Genomic DNA, 22,088 nt, shown 5'->3' on the forward strand with positions numbered 1-22,088 from the left:
TCTACCACTAAAGGTCTTACAGACGTTTTCCTAAACCATGTATGAATGTTTCTTGTTAAATAATATATATATATATATATATATATATATATATATATATATATATATATATATATATATATATATATAGGGGAAGGTGAATGACCTAATTCTATTCCTGAAATGTGTATCATGACTTGTTTCACCTCGCAAAGTATTGTAGAAATGGTCGCAGTTCAATGAATAATGTCGTTGCAGATTACGCTTTCCTGTGCGTTGGTTTTCGTCTGGAATTTCCGCTGACATTGGAGACCGAAGTGACAGAAAAATTTCCGTTAATTATTACTAAATAACAACCGAGCTGGTTCTTCATTGCGACATGGTATATCCAGAAGACACCCTCCATAAAAGTAAGCTACGATGACCAGTTGGAGCCGCGCGTAGTGGCCGTGCGGAGTGCGCGGCCCCTCCAAAAAATGCTTCAAATGGCTCTGAGCACTATGGGACTTAACATCTGAGGTCATCAGTCCACTAGAACTTAGAACTAACCTATCACACACACTCATGCCCGAGACAGGATTCGAACCTGCGACCGTAGCGGTCGCGCGGTTCCAGACTGTAGCACCTAGAAACGCTCGGCCACCTCGGCCGGCGCGGCCCCTCCCGCCGGAGGTTCGAGTCCTCCCTCAGGCGTCGGTGTATGTGTTGTTTTTAGCATAAGTTAGTTTAAGTGGCGTGTAAGTCTAGGGACCGATGACTGCAGCAGTTTGGTCCCTTAGGAATTCACACACATTTGAACATTTGACCAGTTAATCAGTTGTAGTACCCCGATTCTACAAGCGGAAACTCCATCATGCGAACGTCTACAAGTAATTATTCATTTATGTTGAGAGCACTGTTATCTACAGAAAAAGCGAGTAGCTTGGTACGGCTAGTAGTTCCCGTGTCACGCGGCTCTTTTCTTCATTGTCTACTTTGAGTATGTGCCTGCGTATCCTTTCTGAATACGATTCATTTAGACCGATTAGTTTATTAGCTTCTACTTTTGACCTAAAACAGTCAGTTTTGGTCTTTGAATAGAAGTCGTTCATGGACTGGCTTTTTACTGGGTGAGCAACAAAGTAATTGTGGTGTCACTGCCAGACACCACACTTGCTAGGTGGTAGCTTAAATCGGCCGCGGTCCATTAGTACATGTCGGACCCGCGTGTCGCCGCTGTGTGATCGCAGACCGAGCGCCACCACACGGCAGGTCTCGAGAGACGTACGAGAACTCGCCCCAGTTGTACGACGACGTTGCTAGCGACTATACTGACGAAGCCTTTGCTCTCATTTGCCGAGAGACAGTTAGAATAGCCTTCAGCTAAGTTAATGGCTACGACTTAGCAAGGCGCCAATTGTCACAGTGCATGTATCTTACGAGTCTCATTTGTATAGTCAAGAGAGATGTATCACAAGGATTGATTAAAAGTTAAGTATATTCCAAAGCTACGTATTTTCTTTATAGCAGTCATAACGTATCCTGTTCCAGACTTGACGCCAGTCGGCGTGTGTGTACGCGTGCCTTTCGGCTTCCTTCTCAGCGTGGCGTAGCGAGCTTGTTACGCCACAACAGTAATAATGTTAAATCTCAGGTGACAATACTTGGCATTTATGCGCTGTTCGTACTTACAGGCCAAAATAATAAAAAAATCATTGTGTTTTACTTTATTCCCTGCAGACCACGGCAAATTCTATTAAAGTATTTCCAGGTTTCTTTTAAAACTTTCCTCACCCGTGAAGCTTAAACCACGCAGAGAAATGTGTAATGAGACTTAATTCACGACTGTAACACCCCTTTAAAAAAACTTGGAAAAAAAAGATGTTTGACTTGATACATGAGTTTCCTACGTTCTGGGCGGCCTGTTTATTTCCTCTTTTAAGTCATAACTCTTCGGGGAACGTACCATACATAAACATTTATAAATTTTCCTGCACCATCATAATTGACGGTAGCCTTTTCTCAGAGTCTTGTAGGTGTTGGTTAATCCCTGCGTAAACGCACTCACGCAATAAATAGCATTAGTACTGCCTCGCTAGCACCGCACTTGGACTAGGAAACTGGACTGTTGGGACACAAGCACATCAAGTATCGCGCTGGCTCCTTGTCTACATCTTACAGTCTGCATTCAAATGACTAATATATACGTACATACACAATAAGGGACAAAATTTACAGAATTAAAGCAAACAGCTGCTTTTGACAGTCGTGTAACATAGAAAATTGAAATACTGGAGGAGTACGTCGCTCATCAGACGCTTGCTTATTTAACATATCTAGCTAAGCGCAACGGGCTTCTCTGTGATGATACCGAAAGATGGTGCTCTGTTTACAAAAACAGAATACTCCTGAGGGTGTACCAACGCATGTTTACGTGTGCTCTCCGTAATATGAAACGTGTAATTACAGCCCTTCCTAGTCACAACAGGAAATGCTTCGTAGAAGGCAACATGTTTGCTCTACGAGAGGAAGATGAACCCTTCCACCGCTTTGCAGGACATTATTTCTAACACTGGCACCTTCTCACCCCTACTTGACCTATGTGTTAATAAAAGCTGACATGTACAGCGAACCACCCAACAACAAACATATGGTGAGTAATCAAATTGGCAACTGATCTTTTACACAAAGACTTTTGTCACAAATAGAAAATAAGAACACAATTGATACTTGCATAAAGCGTATTATTAAAGAGCAATAGGTAATCTACTGGCTGTGTAAAATGTTTTTCGTTTGAGCCGTGGCTGGCTCGCGTCATGCCTTGTTTATTTATCGTCGGTTGCAGTCCAGTGGTGTCTTATTTCTTCTTCGGTTACCGCCATAACGTTGCTGTCTTCTCTCCGTGAGTGGCACCAGCAGCGTGTATCGATACTAGTACTGCTGTACTATCTTTGGTGTGGCGGATATATATTCCGTCTGTGCGGAGTGTGGCAGTCGGTCGGTTGGGGCAGAGCAGCGAGGAAGTCTCCGTGGTGCGTGGTCAGGCCGGAGCTGCTGGCGGTGTGCGCGCATTGTTGGAGTTGTGAGGCGCTTCTTGCGAGGGTTACGAAGTTAGTCGCCCACCGATACTGGACACTAAAATTTAGTGCTGAATTAACCTACTATCAAGCCTCAACTGCTATCATATCTCTTCATTGGATCCTGGTTGTCGCTTTCTGGTAGATTTCTGCGAGCAACAATGTGTGTGCATTGAAGTCGGTTAGAGTTGCAGCCGTCTACCTGTGTGGTGTTTAACTTAGTTTAATTCATTCATTCATTAATGAAGTGTATCTTCTGTCTTTTGGTCGCTGACATTCCAGTGACCTGCCTAGTCGTTGACGTAGTTTTGGGCAGTGTATTTTCTTCGTCGTATTGATGCTGTCCAGCATGGCGTGTAGTTCGACAGCTGAGGTGTTGTTGGTACTTTTGGGCGTTTATGCTGATTTGGCTGGATTGGGCATCGGTATCCAGAACGTTGTACTATTGACATCTTGTTGTCGTTTTGCTGGTCGGGTAGAGCAGAACTGAGTTTGTTCGTTGATTCGTCGACTGGCTTTCGGTTGGGTTACCTCCTGGCTGCCTGTCTCACCTAAACGTGCATTAGTGTTACCTTACCTTCCCGGGCTGATTTTTGGAACCTTCTGAACGCCGCTCCTTGTGTTTTACATAGTGATTCCTTTTTAGTCTTAAGTACTCGGTGTGGCCCTCAACCGAGATTTAGCTTATTAAAATTGCAAGGTTTTTTCTTCTTAGGTGTTAAGCTGTAAAAAAATAGTTTCTTGTTTGGTATGTGGCCTTCAGCCGAGTTTCAGCCTTCCAAAATTAAAATTGGAAATTCCTCGTGCCTAGGCCTTAACCCGTAAATTGGTTCCAAGTTGGTATGTGGCCTTCAGCCGAGTTTTCAGCCTTTTCAAATCAAAAGTTGATAATTTTATCTAGGCCTTAAGCTGTACGAAATATTTTCTAGTTTTTATGTGACCTTCAGCCGAGTTTTCCAGCTTAAATTAAAAATTGTAAATTTCTTTGTCTGGGCTTTAAGCCGTGAGATTGTTTAGGTTTCGTATGTGGCCTCCAGCCGAGAGTTATGTGAAGCATTTTAGGATAAAGCCTTTAGCCTAATTTGGTTGAAATTTAGAAGCTCTTCCCTTTAGGCCTTATGCCGTAAAATTGTTTTCTGCATGGTGTGTGGCCTTCAGTCGAGTTTTAATCTCTCTTAAATTAAAAATTCAAAATCCTTGTCTTGCTCTTAAGTCATAAGATTGTTATTCTGTAGTATGAGGCCTTCAGCCGAGTCTTACACGAAATATTTTAAGATAAGGCCTTCAGCCTTTTCGTATTGAAAGCTTTTCTTCCTAGGCCTTAAGCCGTTAAAATGTTTTGTTGATATGCGGCCATCAGCCGAGTTTCAGCCTATTTAGATTAAACTTTGGAAATTTTTGTCTCGGCCCTAAGCCGTAACACTGTTGTTGATTAATGTGAGGTTCAAAAATGGCTCTGAGCACTATGCGACTTAACTTCTGAGGTCATCAGTCGCCTAGAACTTAGAACTAATTAAACCTAACTAACCTAAGGACGTCACACACATCCATGCCCGAGGCAGGATTCGAACCTGCGACCGTAGCGGCCGCTCGGTTCACTGTAGCGCCTAGAACCGCACGGCCACTAGGCCGGCTATTAATGTGAGGCCTTCAGCCGAGTTCTATGGGGAAAAATTCAAGCTAAGGTTTTCAGCATGTTTATATTGAAGATAAAAGATTTAATTATCACGTATACTCACTGTTACATTAATATTTTCTCTCGTTACACAGAAAGTCAAGCAGTTTGTTTAGGATCGTCCTCATTCCTAATATCACACTCTCTGAATGGAAATTGACAATGTACGCTGCTAACACGTCTTCCATCTACAAATCCATATACCTTCTGGAGCTCTGGAGCTATGTTTCCGTTACTGACGAAATACACATCGATCTCGCCCATTTGAGGAACAACACAAAATGCACAGTACTGGTTCTAACTTATCACACATCCAGCTAAATGAAACTCTTTTTGTAGTAAGCTCAGTCTAACTGGGCAAGAGAATCGGAAAGACATGAATCCAGGCGAGTCACTGCAAAATCATTGTAAACATCATCGTCATGGCTGGGACGTGTTGCAAACTTTGGATAGCACTTATTGTTCGTCATTCCATCTGGTTTCTTGCTTGTTCTCCTCTGTGAAGCCTGTTGTTTGATTGTAGTGCATCACTGTTCTCGGAAAAAGTGAATCTCACATCCGTTCTTCATAATGCGAGGGATGTGATTTTTGTTTCAATAAGAGACTTGCTAACAGCAACAGTATATTTTTTAGCATGTATCATTTGAGTTATTTTCGGTACCATAAGCAGATAGAGCTTTTAAGACCAAACACTTTCTCCCTGACTCAATTTTTGTCATACCAAAATCAGCAAATTTTTAGCAGATGCCTGAGTTAGGTAGGATGTCCTGTATGAGTCAAGCAAAAGGAAAGCAAAGAAGTAAAGGCGAAAACTACACCAGTTGTAACATCTAAAGATACGAAAGCATCAGAGAGAATAACAAATGGGATATCTATACAATATATGAAAGTCTCCGCTACAAAGAACAGATGAGATTCAGAGAGATAACATATCCCTCTGGAAAATCACGATCTATCTGAAAGCCTCTGCAACGCCGATGACGTAATCGAGGAGCATCTTTAATTCCATGTATTCAAATGGCATAGTATGCAAAGTAGTCCACCATTATTTAGCGACGAAAAGCCAATCACCCCTACCCTATCGAAACGTATCACTAAATCCAATTAGTATTTACAAACACAAATGTTCAATGCAGAAACTTCTGCACTCCCTCTAGTGAACCTAGCCATCACCAAACGTCACAAAGTAAAAAATAAAATAAAGGTGGCCTCCAGAGCATATAATGGTTACTTGCGTTCAAGTGAAATGTCTTTTCATACATTTTTATTAATGTGGACTTGTAGCCGCGCATTATCAGCCAGCTGCATCAGCTATTTCTCTCGGTGGGCAAAGATTCACAGATGACGAAAGAGTTCAAAGATACCTGGAAAAATTTTACTAGAACTGCTGTGTGTTTTCTGGGAATAAAGTAAAACCCAATCACATTTTTTTTTTCTTTTCTGTATTGCTAAGTATGAACAACACATAAATGAGATAATATTGTCCGAGAAAGTATTGCCGCTTCGGTATTTATATTAGTACTTAGATGCTCTCCCAGTATAAAGCCAATACTTGTTAGATTTCAGCTGGAAGATCATAACAGTCTGCTTTAGTCAGTGGTATAAGTTTATAAAGTAAACGGTCAATAGGTATCGTGTTCAGAAATGAAACGCATTTGCATAAACGCGACTTGTTAGAAATGGTTCAGGCGACGGTAATCTAAAGCCGTAACAGAACATGAGGAACTGCGTGTTGTACTATGCTAATCACATTCTCCGTATATACCATTCCTCTCACCATAAATCAATAATAATATCTAAGGCATTACGTCAGGTACCCCCACTGGCAGTCCTGCTTACGAGACACACCTGTTTGACTCTTGATTAGTCGTAACTAACCGAGATTTTTTCTGTCACTTCTGTCTCCAGTGTCAGCAGAAATTCGATCTATTACCAACAGACTCTCACCTACATAGAAATTACTGTATGAACTGCCGCCATTTCTACAACACTTCTCGAGGCGAAACAAGTCGTAGTGCACATTGCTGGAACACAATGTTTTTATTCTTCCCCTAAACACGTTATTTAACACACAGAAGTTTATAACTGATTTAGAAACATGTTTGTAAGACAGTTAATAACAGCCTGCAAGCTCTATAGGTTACCTACGGGCGTCTTAGCCTGTATCGGTCAACAGATGAATATTACGTATTTTTCCTGTCGTGCAGGGTTTACTGAGAACAGGTAACCGTATCAAAATTGTTGCAGGGAATTCTCTTTCAGTGTCATCGCGAACTGATCAAACTGAACCAGTATGTTGAAATAGACACAGTGAAGCAGCAACGTTCATCTATAAGATCAAGGCAAATGAGCGTTCAAAGTATTCAACATACAAAATTACCGCATTTTGTACTTGAAAACGAGATGATGTAGATAGGGTTGGATTTAATTGGATACAGACAGAAGGGATGAACATAGATAGTTCCAGGAGTGGAGTTCGTTTTTTTTTTTTTTCTTTTTTCCCAGAATGGATTCTGGCGCAAGATAACGTTCCTGTTATAATGCTTTCCGTGAGGAAGCAGATTCCTTTTCAGCATAGCGTAGGTAAGGGAACAATACAGAGAACGCACATAGAAAATATATACACCAAAACACAGTGGAAAACCAATACAGTTTGTTATGCCAAACAGTACTTAAAAGTACCATTTGTAAGTGCATACTGGTGACTGCAAGCTCACAAGTGAAAACTACAATTTGACTTGATGTGCTGTAATTTTTTACATTGTAATTTGGTGCGTATATTTTCTGCTGCATTCACTGTAATTTTCCCTTGTCTGTTGGTACGCATCTTTCTTTCTGGTAAAGTGAAAAAAAATGTATACTGTGTTTATTCCTTTATTTTCCTTACGACAGGTCAGATGATGGCAGTCTGACGAAACGCATAACCAACGTGTATAAATAAAGCGCATTCCAGGTAGTTAATTTTGTATAAATGATCATGGTCACTGACCTCTATAAAGACTTTCTATCTTGTCTTGTCACAAGCAAGGATGGAAAATAAAGGAATGGATCAGAGACCAAACTGTGGTGTCATTGCCAGACACCACACTTGCTAGGTGGTAGCTTAAATCGGCCGCGGTCCATTAGTACATGTCGAACCCGCGTGTCGCCACTGTGTGATCGCAGACCGAGCGCCACCACACGGCAGGTCTCGAGAGACGTACGAGAACTCGCCCCAGTTGTACGGCGACGTTGCTAGCAACTATACTGACGAAGCCTTCAGCAACTATACTGACGAAGCCTTCAGCTAAGGTTAATGGCTACGACTTAGCAAGGCGCCAATTGTCACAGTGCATGTATCTTACGAGTCTCATTTGTATAGTCAAGAGAGATGTACCAAAGGAAGCATTAAAAGTTAAGTATATTCCAAAGATACGTATTTTCTTTATAGTATTCAATACGTATCCTGTTCCAGACTTGACGCCAGTCGGCGTGTGTGTACGCGTGCCTTTCGGCTTCCTCCTCAGTGTGGCGTGACTAGCTTGTTACGCCACAACAGATTGGCGACGAGCGTAAAAACGGTCTTCGTTCTTCTTGCTTTGCTTACATTACTTGTGTCATGGCTTCGCCAGAAGTACTGTCCGAATTTTATCGCTTGCAGAATCAGCAGACGCAGGCGTTATTGGATGCCCTGGGACAGCTCGTCCAGGGTCAACGTGCGCTGCAAAACGATGCGGCCGCCGCCGCTTCATCGCTACCGCAGCCACAACACGCCGTTGCGCCATCCTTCCGTAATTTTGATTCAACGCAGGAAACGTGGCCAGAGTGGTCCCGACAATTCGGCTTCCATCTAGCCGCCTACAGAATTCAAGGTAATGAGCGGCAGCCGTGTTTGCTTTCTTGTGTCGGTGTGTCCACCTACCGTGTGATAGTGAAATTGTTTCCCCGACGCGACATAGCAACTCTGTCCTACGAAGAAATTTTGTCTGCTTTAGATGCCTATTTCAAAGAAACAGTTAATGTAGTTGCGAAACGGTATACGTTCTTTCGTACAAAACGTACGGCCGGTCAGACTACTAGGGAGTGGGTTGCAACTTTGCAAGGACTTACTAGGGATTGTGATTTTGCATGTGAATGTGGACTTCCGTATTCAGATACTATGGTATGTGATGCGATAGCACAGAACGTTTCTGATGTTCGCATACGAGAACAGATTTTGAAACTAGTTAATCCCTCCCTTCAACAAGTGATAGACATATTAGATAGGCAAGACACACTTGACTTTGCTCAGGAATCATTTGAAACTTCGCCAGCAGTGTGTCACATTAACCGGCCCGCCGGGCGCGCAGCACGGGACGCTTAACGGCCCTCGCGCATGTCAGCGCAGCTGCAGCCTAGCTCGCAAACACGAGTCCAGCCATGTAAGCATGCCAATGCAGTTCTCAAATCATGCCCGCGGTGTGCCACTAGACATTCGCGTGACAATTGCCCGTCACGCCGAGCTATTTGCTTTTACTGTCATAAGAAAGGACATGTTCAAAGTGTTTGCCAGAAAAAGCTAAGATCAGACAATCAAAACCATTCCAGGCCCTTTGCTTCGCGCCGGAATCGAACCAGGGACAATCAGGCTCGTGGACCTTCGCCCATGGACATTCATGTCGTTAATTCCACCCCGTCCAGTGCCACTTTATCTAACAGTGACTGTGTTCGTCCCACAAAAAGTGTGCGTCGACGTCGCCGGAACTCCCGTAACGTCGCAAGTGCTTCTGTACCTGTATCAGTTCAAATTGCACGTGAAAGTCGCTCCTGTCGTCAGCAGGACAATAAACTTTTTGTAGACTTAGACTTTGGAGGCAAAGTGATACCATTCCAGCTCGATACTGGAGCTGCAGTTTCATTGCTCAATCAAGACACGTACAAACAACTGGGCAAACCTCCGTTGCATGCCGCAAATGTTCAGCTCAATAGTTATTTAGGACAGCAGATACCTGTGTTAGGACAGTGCAGCCTTCTTGCCACATACAAGGGACAAACAAAACTTGTGTCATTTTACGTTCTTCGTTCTTCTTCTGCAGTGAACTTGTTTGGTTTAGATTTATTTCAGTTGTTTAACTTGTCAATAGTAAATCAGGTCCTCTCAGTGAATTAGACTGTGCCTTCCGCCAGTGTTTCTAATCTATGTGAAGAATTTGCAGACATTTTTGCACCGGGCCTTGGTTGCGCTAAGAACTATGAAGCACATTTGGAACTAAAAGTAAAAGCGCAACCGAAATTTTTCAGAGCGCGCAATGTTCCCTACGCATTGCGCGATGAGGTCGCAAGAACTTTACACGATTTAGAATCTCAAGGTGTAATTGAACGTGTGTAGGCTTCTCTCTGGGCCTCACCCTTAGTAATTTTGCCAAAACCTTCCGGAAAATTGAGACTTTGCGTGGACTTCAAGGCAACTGTGAATCCACAACTTGTGACTGCTACTTTTCCTTTGCCACGCTCGGAAGATCTTTTTGACAAACTGTGCCCGGGAAAGTATTTTTCGAAATTGGACCTAGCAGATGCGTACTTGCAAATACCGGTGGACGCAGAATCCCAGTGCGTCTTGGTGGTTAACACGCATCTTGGATTGTACCGATTCAAAAGACTGCCATTCGGGTGTGCATCCGCCCCTGCATTGTTTCAGCAATATTTACAAACTGTTTGTGCGTCGGTCCCTACTGCTGCGAACTATCTGGACGATATTGTGATCTCCGGAAAGACAGAAGCCGAACATTTAGCCAACCTACGAACGTTATTTCAGGTCTTGCGACAAAATGGTCTTCGCTTGAGGAAGGACAAATGTGTGTTTTTTGCTCGTGACTTACCATATCTGCGCCATGTCATAAATGCACAAGGCATACATCCGAGTCCAGAGCACCTCCGTGCCATACAGGAGTTACCTTCGCCACGGAACTTGAAACAGCTCCAGAGTGTGTTGGGAAAAATTAACTACTATGCCAGGTTTGTGCCGCGCGCTTCTTCCATTTCAGCTCCGCTTCATCGCTTACGCCGTAAAGGTGTTCCGTTCGTCTGGACGACGGAATGCGAACGCGCCTTTCGCCGGTTGAAATCGGCGTTGCTTTCAAATACTTGCCTTACGCCATTCGATCCCCGGAAACCCCTTTTGTTGATGGTCGATGCATCGGAATTCGGGATCGGTGCTGTGCTTGCGCACAAAGATGGATCGCATGATCGTCCTATTGCCTTTGCTTCAAAATTGCTCTCGTCTGCGCAACGCAATTATTCCCAGATAGAGAAAGAAGCTTTAGCTCTCGTGTTTGGTGTTACTAAGTTCCATGATTTCTTGTATGGTCGTCACTTTACCATCATCACAGACCACAAACCTTTGACATCGCTTTTTCATCCGAACAAGCCTGTACCTCCACGTACAGCGCGGAAATTCATTCGCTGGTCTCTTTTCCTCTCGCAGTACCGCTACGATATCTTGTATCGGTCCACTGCTAAGCACGGAAACGCTGATGCGTTGTCCCGTTTGCCTGTTGCTGAGGATAAAGCATTCGATTCTTCCGAACTTGCTTGCATGTTCATTGATTCGGAAACCGATGACGTGGTCGAATCGTTTCCGATTGATTTTCGTCGTGTCGTTACAGCCACAGCTGCTGACCCTGTCCTTGCTACTGTTTTGCGTTTTGTTGCTACGCAATGGCCCTTGTCAACGTCACGGATCGAGGATCCGCTGGTTCGCCGAGAGACTTTTTGTAAGACGTGGTGTTTTGTTGTTGCGTTCTGATAATGATCAATCCAGAGTCGTGGTCCCATGTTCGTTACAGTCCTCTGTCTTACGGCTTCTTCACCAAAGACATTGGGGTATAGTGCGTACGAAACAACTTGCTCGTCAGCACTGTACTTGGTTCGGAATCGATGCTGCGATTACGAATATGTGCTCTTCTCGCGTGGCGTGTGCCGAACAACAATCCGCCCCGCCGCGGAAATTCTTTGCATGGCCGACAGCCACTTCCCCTTGGCAACGCTTGCACATCGATTTTGCTGGTCCATTCTGGAATGCTCGATGGTTGGTTGTGGTGGATTCCTTCAGTAGTTTTCCTTTTGTTGTCCGGTTGTCTTCCACGACGTCATCTGCCACCATCCAGGCGTTGTCCGCTATTTTTTGCATTGAAGGTCTTCCCCAGACTATTGTTTCCGACAATGGCCCACAATTCATGTCCGCAGAATTTCAGTCATTCTGCAAGGCCAATGGTATTCAACATCTGACATCCGCGCCGTTTTCGCCTCAGTCAAACGGTGCCACTGAACGGTTGGTCCGGACTTTCAAGTCACAGATGTTGAAGTTGAAAGAGTCGCATTCTAGGGAGGACGCATTGTTGCTCTTTTTGTCTTTGTATCGCTCTCAGCCCCGCAATGGTCGCTCGCCGGCTGAGTTGCTCCATGGTCGTCCTCATCGAACCTTGATGTCTTTGCTGCATCCGCCGCATCAGGTTCCAGTGCAGCGGCAGACTACTGCTTTTGCTCCTGGCGACGTTGTTTTCTATCGCAACTATCGCGGTTCACGACGTTGGCTCGCAGGGCGCATTCTTCGCTGCCTCGGCCGCGCGATGTATTTGGTTTTGGGGGCCTCTGGTGAGGTGCGTCGGCATCTCAATCAGCTGCGCCTCTGTCGTCGCCTGGGTTCTGCCGCTCCCCGTCTGCTTTCAGCGACGGTGCCGTCCGGTCAGCGCCCTGGGGACCCATCTACTGGCTCGCCTCATCCCCAGATGTTACCGACGCTGCCTTCCATTTTGCCTCATGGCGACGCGCTGCCGCCGCCGCCGCCTGTTCTCCCGCCGGCGCCGCCCGCAGTGGACGCGTCACTGCAACCGCCTGGCGCCTCCCTGGGTCACGCGCCGCCGCTCGCTTCCCGTGACCGGCTGTCCTCCACCATGGAACTCTTGCCCGCTCCGGACCAGATGTCGTCTTCGCCCGTCGGGTGCCCCGACCACATGGAGGTCGACCCTTCGGCCCCTCCTGTCTCTCTACGGACGCATACACCGCCTGTTGACGTGCACCCTGGACTAGGTTTTCAGGCGTTTCCTAGCTCCCCTCGGACCGAATGGCCGGGTGCGGGTGGCACAGCCTCGCCTGTTGTTAGGCTCCCCACCTCATCGCATACGTCAACATGGGGTCCTCCCCACGTCGGGCGGAAGCCTTATAACACGACCGTTCGCCGATTTGCGGGGGAGGAATGTGGTGTCATTGCCAGACACCACACTTGCTAGGTGGTAGCTTAAATCGGCCGCGGTCCATTAGTACATGTCGAACCCGCGTGTCGCCACTGTGTGATCGCAGACCGAGCGCCACCACACGGCAGGTCTCGAGAGACGTACGAGAACTCGCCCCAGTTGTACGGCGACGTTGCTAGCAACTATACTGACGAAGCCTTCAGCAACTATACTGACGAAGCCTTCAGCTAAGGTTAATGGCTACGACTTAGCAAGGCGCCAATTGTCACAGTGCATGTATCTTACGAGTCTCATTTGTATAGTCAAGAGAGATGTACCAAAGGAAGCATTAAAAGTTAAGTATATTCCAAAGATACGTATTTTCTTTATAGTATTCAATACGTATCCTGTTCCAGACTTGACGCCAGTCGGCGTGTGTGTACGCGTGCCTTTCGGCTTCCTCCTCAGTGTGGCGTGACTAGCTTGTTACGCCACAACACAAACAGTAGTGAAAGACGTAATTATGAATGCAATGAAAACGAAATGGATGTGAGTGAGATCTGTAGGAAGACGAATACATGACAGGTAGGTCAAATCACACTGATGGAAAAAAATCGCAACAGAAAAAAATAATGTAGAGCAATGAAATTTCGGGAATACATTTGTCTTGGTAACATATGTAAGTGATTAACACTGCAAGATCACTGGTTAATGTAAGCACGAGATACGCCATTGGAAGTGTGAAATGCTGGTACATTAATAACCGGTATAACCACCAGAATGTTGAATGCAAGCATGGAAAGGTGCATGCATTGTGTTACACAAGTGCCGGATGTCAGTTTTTGGGATGGAGTTACATGCCTGTTGCACATGGTTGGTCAATACAGGGACGGTTAATGCTGTTTGAGGATGAATTAGAAGCTGTCGCCCGATCATGTCCCGTGTGTGCTCGATTGGATGCTCCAGTGATGAAGCAGGCCAAGGCAACATGTGGACACGCTGTGGAGATGTTGGGTTACAACAGCGGTATGTGGGCGAGCGTTATCCTGCTGAAAACCACCCACAGGAATGCTGTTCATGAATGACAGCACAACAGTTCGAATCACCAAACTGACGTACAGTTTTGGAGTCTCGGTGCCTGGGATAGCCACAAGAGCGCTCCTGCTTTCATACGAAATCGCACCCCAGGCATAACTCCAGTTGTAGGTCTGGTGTGTGTAGCATGCAGACAGGAGCGTTGAAGATTCCCAACTGGCCTCCTTCTAACCTACACACGGCCGCCATGGACACCGATGCATTAACTTCGTTCATCAGAATACGCCACAGACCTCCAACCTGCCCTCCAGTGAGCTCTCACTTGGCACCACTGAAGTCGCAAATGGCGGGAGTTTTGGGTCAGTGGAATGCACGCTACAGGACGTCTGGCTGGAAGCTGTCCTTGAAGTAACCGGTAAGTTAAAAAAAATATGTGTGAAATCTTATGGGACTTAACTGCTAAGGTCATCCGTCCCTAAGCTTACACACTACTTAACCTAAATTACCCTAAGGACAAACACACACACTCATGCCTGAGAGAGGCCTCGAAACTCCGCCGGGACCAGCCGCACAGTACATGACTGCAGCGCCTGAGACCGCTCGGCTAATCCCGCTCGGCAACCGGTAAGTAACAGTTATTTTTGTCACTGTGATGCTCTTCTGAAATTTCTGCTGCAAATGCAGTATGACGCGCCAGAGCCATACGTCGAACACGACGGTTTCCCCTCTCGGTAGCGGCCTTCGGCCGCCCGGAACCTCTTCTTGCAACCGTACATTCCCGTGACCATCGCTGCCAGCAATCAAAATCAAATACAATGGCTGCATTCCTGCCAAGTCTTCCTGCAGTATCACAGAAGCAACATCCCATTTCCCGTAGCCCTATTACACGACCTCGTTAAAACACAGTAATGTGCTGATAATGGCGTCTTTGTCGCCTTAAAGGCATTCGTCACGTCCCGTCTCAAAGGTTACTAACGCCCTCGATCTTTAGAGCGTCTATTTAAAGCAATCCTGATTTGCGTCCTCATAGTGGTGCTACTAGCGCCATTTTTATGCAACTGGTGCGAAATCTGAATAGACATCATCTCTGAGATGTAGAAACACGCCTAACAGTGTTCGTTTATGACGCACAACTCCTTCTCGGTATTACGATTTTCTTTCCAATAGTGCAGTTCTTTCTGGATCCAAGAACTAACGAAAGTCGCAGGAAACGACGTAAAGAAATGTGGGAAGATGACTTTAGAAAATTGATATATTGTTATTGGATAAGCCATTCAACTGTTTTATTGATAGTATTTAATAAGAATGATAGATTTCCAAATTGTAAAACTCTATTTAGTTTACCCTTTAGGAAACAAAAGAAAAAAAACATTTTACAATTATGCATTGCTAACTAACAACTAAAGGAAAATGACACATCAGTTTCGCATGGGAGCTACGTTAATAGAGAACTATACAATGTTCTCCACAAGTAAACATCAGAGACTGAGAGATCCGAACACTTAGAAATGTCTATTGATAATTTTATACCAGAAATCCGAAAGAAGCGGATTTGTATGTGCAACACGAGCCCGGGTTGTGTGTCACTGTATGTCCTCTTTTTCTCCATAGCACATCATTACCAACAACTTGCATATTCGCAGATATGCATTGAAAAATTATTTAACGTGGCATATTGAGTGTAGAAAAAAGAATAACAGCACTCGGACTACGCTCTACACATTGGTTTCTAGTTGCGCTGCAGGCAAGCCCTGTTTACGTATGCAGTTGTGGATGTATACATTGGCCTCGCGTAAATGAGTGTGTGCGCGTGTGTGTGGTAGTGTGTGTGTGTGTGTGTGTGTGTGCGCGCGCGCGCGCCTGCGTGCGTATGATTGTGTTTCTGTGTCATAGGGCCAGGGAAAGGTCGACGAGAGAGAGAAGAGAGAGAACGCGGCGGTGCAAACATCTGCTATTACCAGGGCTACTGTTTACGTCACTTGACATTTACGAGGCAGAAATAAAAACTGAGAAGATAAATGAAGTAATGGAAAATCAAAGATTTCTTTGGACACCTCTACAAAAAGAATGAGAACGTGCTTGCGAAATAAATCTTCCTGTATTTCTAGGAAACGAAATCTACAACAGCATTGATTACAAAGTAAGAAATTAAGTACAAGGAATAACATCAAAGAAAAGCAAAATAACAGCAAAAAACTTTTTAAGAACGAAATACTAAATTTAAAAAGCTTTCAAGGTAGAAAATGGGAAATCGGGGATAACATGGACTGAAAAAAGGAAAAGAAACATGGGTAGAAAATTAAGCAGTACAGGAGAAAAAGAAAAGTACAAAAAAAGAAGAAGAACTGAAATTTTCACGTGAACCTGGATGGTCAACGCGAAGATAAAAAAAGCCGTGCAGTTGTGGTTCTTGGTGGGTGGCTCTAAGATTTTATATTCTAGACGACTAACAACATTGGTATGTCAAAGTTTCTGTGACATTACAAGGTAGTTCCTCTCTGACGTCTTTTTCTATTTTATACACTATATATAAAACTCTAGATGTATAGCAGGTTTCCCCAAACTGTGTTTCGAAAAACGCTGGTGTTTGGCAGCCAAACTATTAATAACATGGCGTTTTTTCCGACATTTGACGATAAGAATTATTTTTTAAATATTTGGTTATTATTTATGTGTTATTAGTTGTTATTTAATATTGAAGTAATCACTGAATAAAACACTTTTTCCCATTTTTAAGAAGTTTATTAATCTTCAAAGTAAACAAAGTGTTCCCTCGAAGCACCAGGATCCCCAAAGCGTTCCATCAGAGTGAAGGTTTGCAAACCCCTGCTCTATAGTGTATAATAATAGAGTAGGCACAGTATAATAGTAGTACGTATGAAGTGTGTAACGGAGAGGGGCGAGCAAAATTGTGCTTTCGTATCAAAGCAAATGATGCAAGTATGTTCACAAAAGCTTTGCACTGTGTTTAAAGCTTCAGAGTACCAAAACTAGCACCCGAGTCTCATCTGAAATTGTTGGGTATTGTGGAGCACCACCTGCACGTGATATGCTAAACATGATTATTTTTCAGTTAATTCGAAAAGAAAAATTCATTCAAGTTCGTCTTCAGAGAGGATTACACATTTCACATGAGGTCGTTTACATTATGTCCACTGAAAAAAGCAGGAAATTTCCTATTTCGTTAAACGTGTCGAGAACATGTGGCGTGCGACAGTAAGGACACGTATTGGAAAACAACGCATTGTTTTGTTCCAGCTCTCGTAACAAAAACTAGCGGCTCCAGTTATGGTAACATGCACTAAAGATGCATAGCGCTAATTTTAAGGCGAGAAATTCTTTTGCATGTAACTTACGTTGGAAACTCTGAATGAGAAGTTTGTGCTTTCACCAGGTAGCCATCGCAATAAACGTCCTGAGCATATAGTTCAAAATGTACCTTCCCTTCTACAGCTACTTTGGCAAATAAAATGCGATATTGTAAGACAACCGATGAGCTGTATGCTTCAATTTTCCTCTGTAACTTTTCGCTGTTTTCTGCAGATTGCAAATGCAGTTTCTGGCTTTGCAACAAATTATACGAAATTTACTACAAGTCTCAAACATTAAGGAAGAACTATTAGAAGCTCTGAGGCGTACTGCTCTGCACCAATTGTCTTTCCAAAATTAGAATGAAAAAAAAATCCGCTTTTGCTTATAATTCAGTGCACTGTGAAGAATTTCCAGGTATGTCATTCAAGAACGACATATGTTTTTTAGCATAGCTAACATGCAAAAGTGTTCTTCACGTTAAAATAAGCGCAAAAAGTTGTTGTCGCTTGTCGTAAGATCTGGAATAAAACAATCCATTGTTTCGTAATACCTGCTCTTACTGTTGCCCGCCATCACTCCTTGCGACGTTTAACAGAGTTGGAAGCTTCCGGTAGTTTATGATCAATCCAGTGTAAAATAAGAGAAATTCTCCTGTCTGAAGACGAACTTCTCTTTCCGAAAAATATGAATAATCAACTGTGGTAAGCCTTGCGTAGGTCGTCCAAAAAACCACTTCTAAAAAAGGAGCGATGAGGGCCAAAAAGTTGTAATATTTGATTTATTCATGACTAATTTCGATACTGTGACGCATTAAACACAGTACAAAGTTCAGTGTGGAAATATGCCTGTATAATCTGCATATTCTGAGAACAATTTGAAGCAAGCGAACTAGTATGCCAGTTATATAAGTATGTGTACAATATCTTCGTACAGTACTTAACGCTCACCGTATGTGATGTCTCACCCTAGGAAGCCGGTATGACTTGATTACGTCAACCAGAAGATGATAAAAAAGGCATCTCCCGATTATCTGCATCAGTGTGTCCCCGAGAGTGTTTGGATAACAGAAAAACACGGACAATCCAAAACAAACACTACCTCGAACTGCTATTTATTTATTTACAAAACAAGCTACATGTCACATTTGGAAGCCCACTGCTTTGCAAACTCAGTACTTGCCTGAAAGAATGGGCTGAAAATTACTAACATTTAGCTTCTAGGGAAGGAGTAAAGCATTCTCCTCTGAATGCGAAAATGTTGACACCCACCTACATAGGGAGAAATGATCGTAATAAAATAAGAGAACCCAGAGATCGCACGGATAGGTTTAAGCGTTCGTTTCTCCCGCGCACTGCTTGAGAGTGAAAAGGTGGAAAAACCGAGTGAAAGTGGTTCGATGAACCCTCTGCGAGGCACTTAAGTGTGAATTGCAGATGGTCATGTAGTTGGATGTAGATAGAAAATCGGTCGAGAACGCTTTACAAGGTCAGACCCACCACGTTTACCTGGAGATAAGAAGCGAAATAACAGAGACATATTTCAGAAAAGTCTGAAGGTGCATTGGTTCCCACATCGTTTTCCTCCAATAAAACATGAGCACAAGGTGTTTCACAATTCATGTTATAAACTTCTAGGGGTAGTAGAGAGGACTTAGTAGATCAGGTTTTACATAGGAACCCATGTCCGGAAACGTCACCCAACGTCGTTACAGAGCGTCAGAGTTAAAGGTAAGAGTATGTATATACAGGGCGATTCAATGATGATGGTAAAAACTTTCTAGGATCATGGAGAAGGAAAAATGTATCAGTTTGAGGTAAGGGTCCCTGTACCGGAAACAAACGAGTCGAAAATTATAAGCAAAACCGTTCAGATACCACTGACAGAGGAATGCAAGTACTGGTACTGTTATTGCAAATATTGTAGGATGGTAGGCAACTTTCAGAGGTGACAGTACGAACCAAAACAAGGAAAAAATGTCCAGTAAACGTGGGCTCTTAAATACAAACCTGAGGAGCTGTGAGCGCTTGTTCATCTTCGCTACTGTGAAACACATCTCCTCTTAAGTTATGCATTTTAGAGCCTATGCTTAGTAGACAATTTTTTCTTGTTTTGGTCCGTACTACCACCTTTGAAAGTTGTTTACCCTACAGTCTTAACAATAACACTGTCACAGGTATCACAACGGTTTTCGCTTATAACTTTCGGGTCGTTCGTTTGCAGTACAGGCAGCCTTAACCTGAAATTGCTACATTTATCCATCTCCGGCATTCTGGAGAGTTTGTAACATTATAGTGGAATCACCTTATATATATATATATATATATATATATATATATATATATATATATATACCGGCACCTATAACTTTGACTCTCTGTAGTATCCTTGGATGAAAGTCGTAGGTTCCTTTGTAAAACTTAATCTACTAAGTCCCCTCAACAACATCTATAAGTGTCTAACATGAATTGTGAAACACCTTGTATAACAGTATATCCTGGACGAAAATATCCCCTATAACTACAAATGAATACTTCAGGCTTCGTTTTCTGTTTTGCCAAAAATCGCCGAATTATGCAAGAAAGATCCACAAAATCGGATAATCCACTCTTCAATAACCCGGATCTTGCTGTATTATTGAAATTAGTCGTAAATAAATAATCATGAGATAGCTTCTTGGCGATCAGCTGTCCTTTTTACAATTAACAGCAGACTTTCACCGATTTAATTTTCAGTAATAAATAATAATTGTAAGAACTCTGCAGACAGTGGAATACAGGACATTCACTAATTTATTACATATCAGTAACTTTATTAACCATTATTGCTTATACGTTTGTGCTTATAATGACTTCTCAAAAAAACAATCTCTTTTTTAGCTGATCTTCTCCTCTGTACTGATAATAAAATCGCGTGTATTTTTACGAATTAAAGGACATATGTATATAAAACTCACCGGTGGCATAAATGACGGTGAAGCCGATCTTGTGTGGCATTGTGCGGCTTCTGTGCAGAATGAGAAGAGCAATGGTAGGCGTGTCGCCGGCGCGCCACAACGCAGCGTGGATCACGATCGTTCCCCTGACATCTCTGCAGCCCCGTGTAACAGATTTGCCATATTGGTCACCTAACTCACAGGGGCAGAGCGGCAGCTATGCTCGAGGCACGTGCAACGCGGCCGTTTACAATCCGCGATCCGGACGCGGAAGAGAACTGGGCAGGCCACGAAAGCGACCGCGTGAGTGTTCTGTGGGGAGCGCGCCCGCGACGCGGCTGTCCCGGTTAAAAGCCTGCCGCCGTTTAGCGAGGTGGGCGAGTGGCGAGAGGCAAGTTGCCGTAATGCCGGCGAGCCCCGCGGCCACGCGCGATCAATACGACGCCGACGCCGTGCTCTGCGCCGCGCCGCACCTCTCCGCACAGAGATGCGGAACCTGTACACCGGATCAAATTCCCTGCCCGCACCCGCCCACGCTAACGGCAAAGCCTCTGAATCACATGGACTTCCTCGTTTCCTGCACATCTGCTTTCTCGGGAGCTTCCCTACGGAAGTGTTGCGCTTGGCGTCCTCCATTACCGTATACACACAAGAAGCTAAGGTGAAAATATCGTAAACTGGCACTCGAAAACTGTTTTTTGTCGTGTTCTCACTGACTGGCCTAATAGATAATGTCAGAAGATACATGAGGCTGTTCACGGATTATGCATTATAAAAGGTGCAAACAAACAATAGCAGGATCAGAGCAAGTAGGGGACTACTAGATTTTCCATATAATCATTCTTCAAAAATATACCTTAATGTGTCTACGGCAAAATGATAACCAATCGTTGGCTAGCACGCGGAGTTTTGTCCAGTAAACGAATATGTTTGGCTGTCTCTAGCAGTGCGGTTTGTCCGACTAAGCTGCTGCTGTAATTTCTTCGATGATGTCAATATTCTAGCGACGTTGAAGGCAGATGTTTCTAGTATTTGTTGTAAAAATCGGATGTTGAGAAAAAACGAGCAAATAAAGTCAGAAAACTAACATTATTTTAAATTATGGCTGTCCATAAACAAGAACCACAGAATCCTGACTTAATCCTTAATGATCGAATAAAGTTCCAATATTCTTCCTTGCTAAAACACCAGATAATATTTTTCTCACTATAAGATAATATGCTTGTTGTAAGTAGTACAATTATTCCCCTCTGCCCCTGTGTCCCGTCTCTCCCTCCCCCCGCCCCTCTCCTGTACATCATATTTACCTGCAATATTGTCCTTATAAAATAGCACTTCCCCCCCATGGTCCATTGCCCTGCCGTTGATGAGGAGGCTTGGGTGCCTCAGTGGTACAGACAGCCGTACCGTAGGTGTTGAGAGGCCAGAGAAACGTGTGGTTCCTGAAGAGGGGCAGCAGCCTTTTCAGTAGTTGCAGGGACAACAGTCTGGATGATTGACTGATCTGGCCTTGTAACACTAACCAAAACGGCCTTGCTGTGCTGCTACTGCGAACGGCTGAAAGCAAGGGGAAACTACAGCCGTAATTTCTCCCGAGGGCGTGCAGCTTTACTGTATGGCTAAACGATGGTGGCGTCGTCTTGGGTAAAATATTCCGGATGTAAAATATCCCCCATTCGGATCTCCGGGCGAGGACTACTCAGAAGGACGTCGTTATCAGGAGAAAAAAAAAAACTGGCGTTCTACGGATTGGAGTGTGGAAGGTCAGACCCCTTAATCGGGCAGGTGGGTTAGAAAATTTAAAAAGGGAAATGGATGTACTGAGAATTAATTAAGTTCGGTGGCTGGAGGAACAAGACTTCTGGTCAGGTGGATACAGGGTTACGAATACAAAATAAAATAACGATACT

The 22,088-nt window shown here is 44.0% G+C and overlaps 1 protein-coding gene across 1 annotated transcript in view; it reads right to left on the reverse strand.

The window, feature by feature from the left end:
• Window positions 1-20,530, reverse strand: part of LOC126194895 (centrosomal protein of 104 kDa) — a 461,734-nt gene extending 441,204 nt beyond the window's left edge. Inside the window, exon 1 of the mRNA XM_049933248.1 lies at window positions 20,200-20,530. Within this exon, the coding sequence (XP_049789205.1) occupies window positions 20,200-20,239 (40 nt within the window). The 5' untranslated portion in view covers window positions 20,240-20,530. The remainder of the gene's footprint in view (window positions 1-20,199) is intronic.
• Window positions 20,531-22,088: the final 1,558 nt, after the last annotated feature.

Source organism: Schistocerca nitens, chromosome 7, assembly GCF_023898315.1.
Source record: "Schistocerca nitens isolate TAMUIC-IGC-003100 chromosome 7, iqSchNite1.1, whole genome shotgun sequence".
Taxonomy (NCBI): Eukaryota; Metazoa; Arthropoda; class Insecta; order Orthoptera; family Acrididae; genus Schistocerca; species Schistocerca nitens.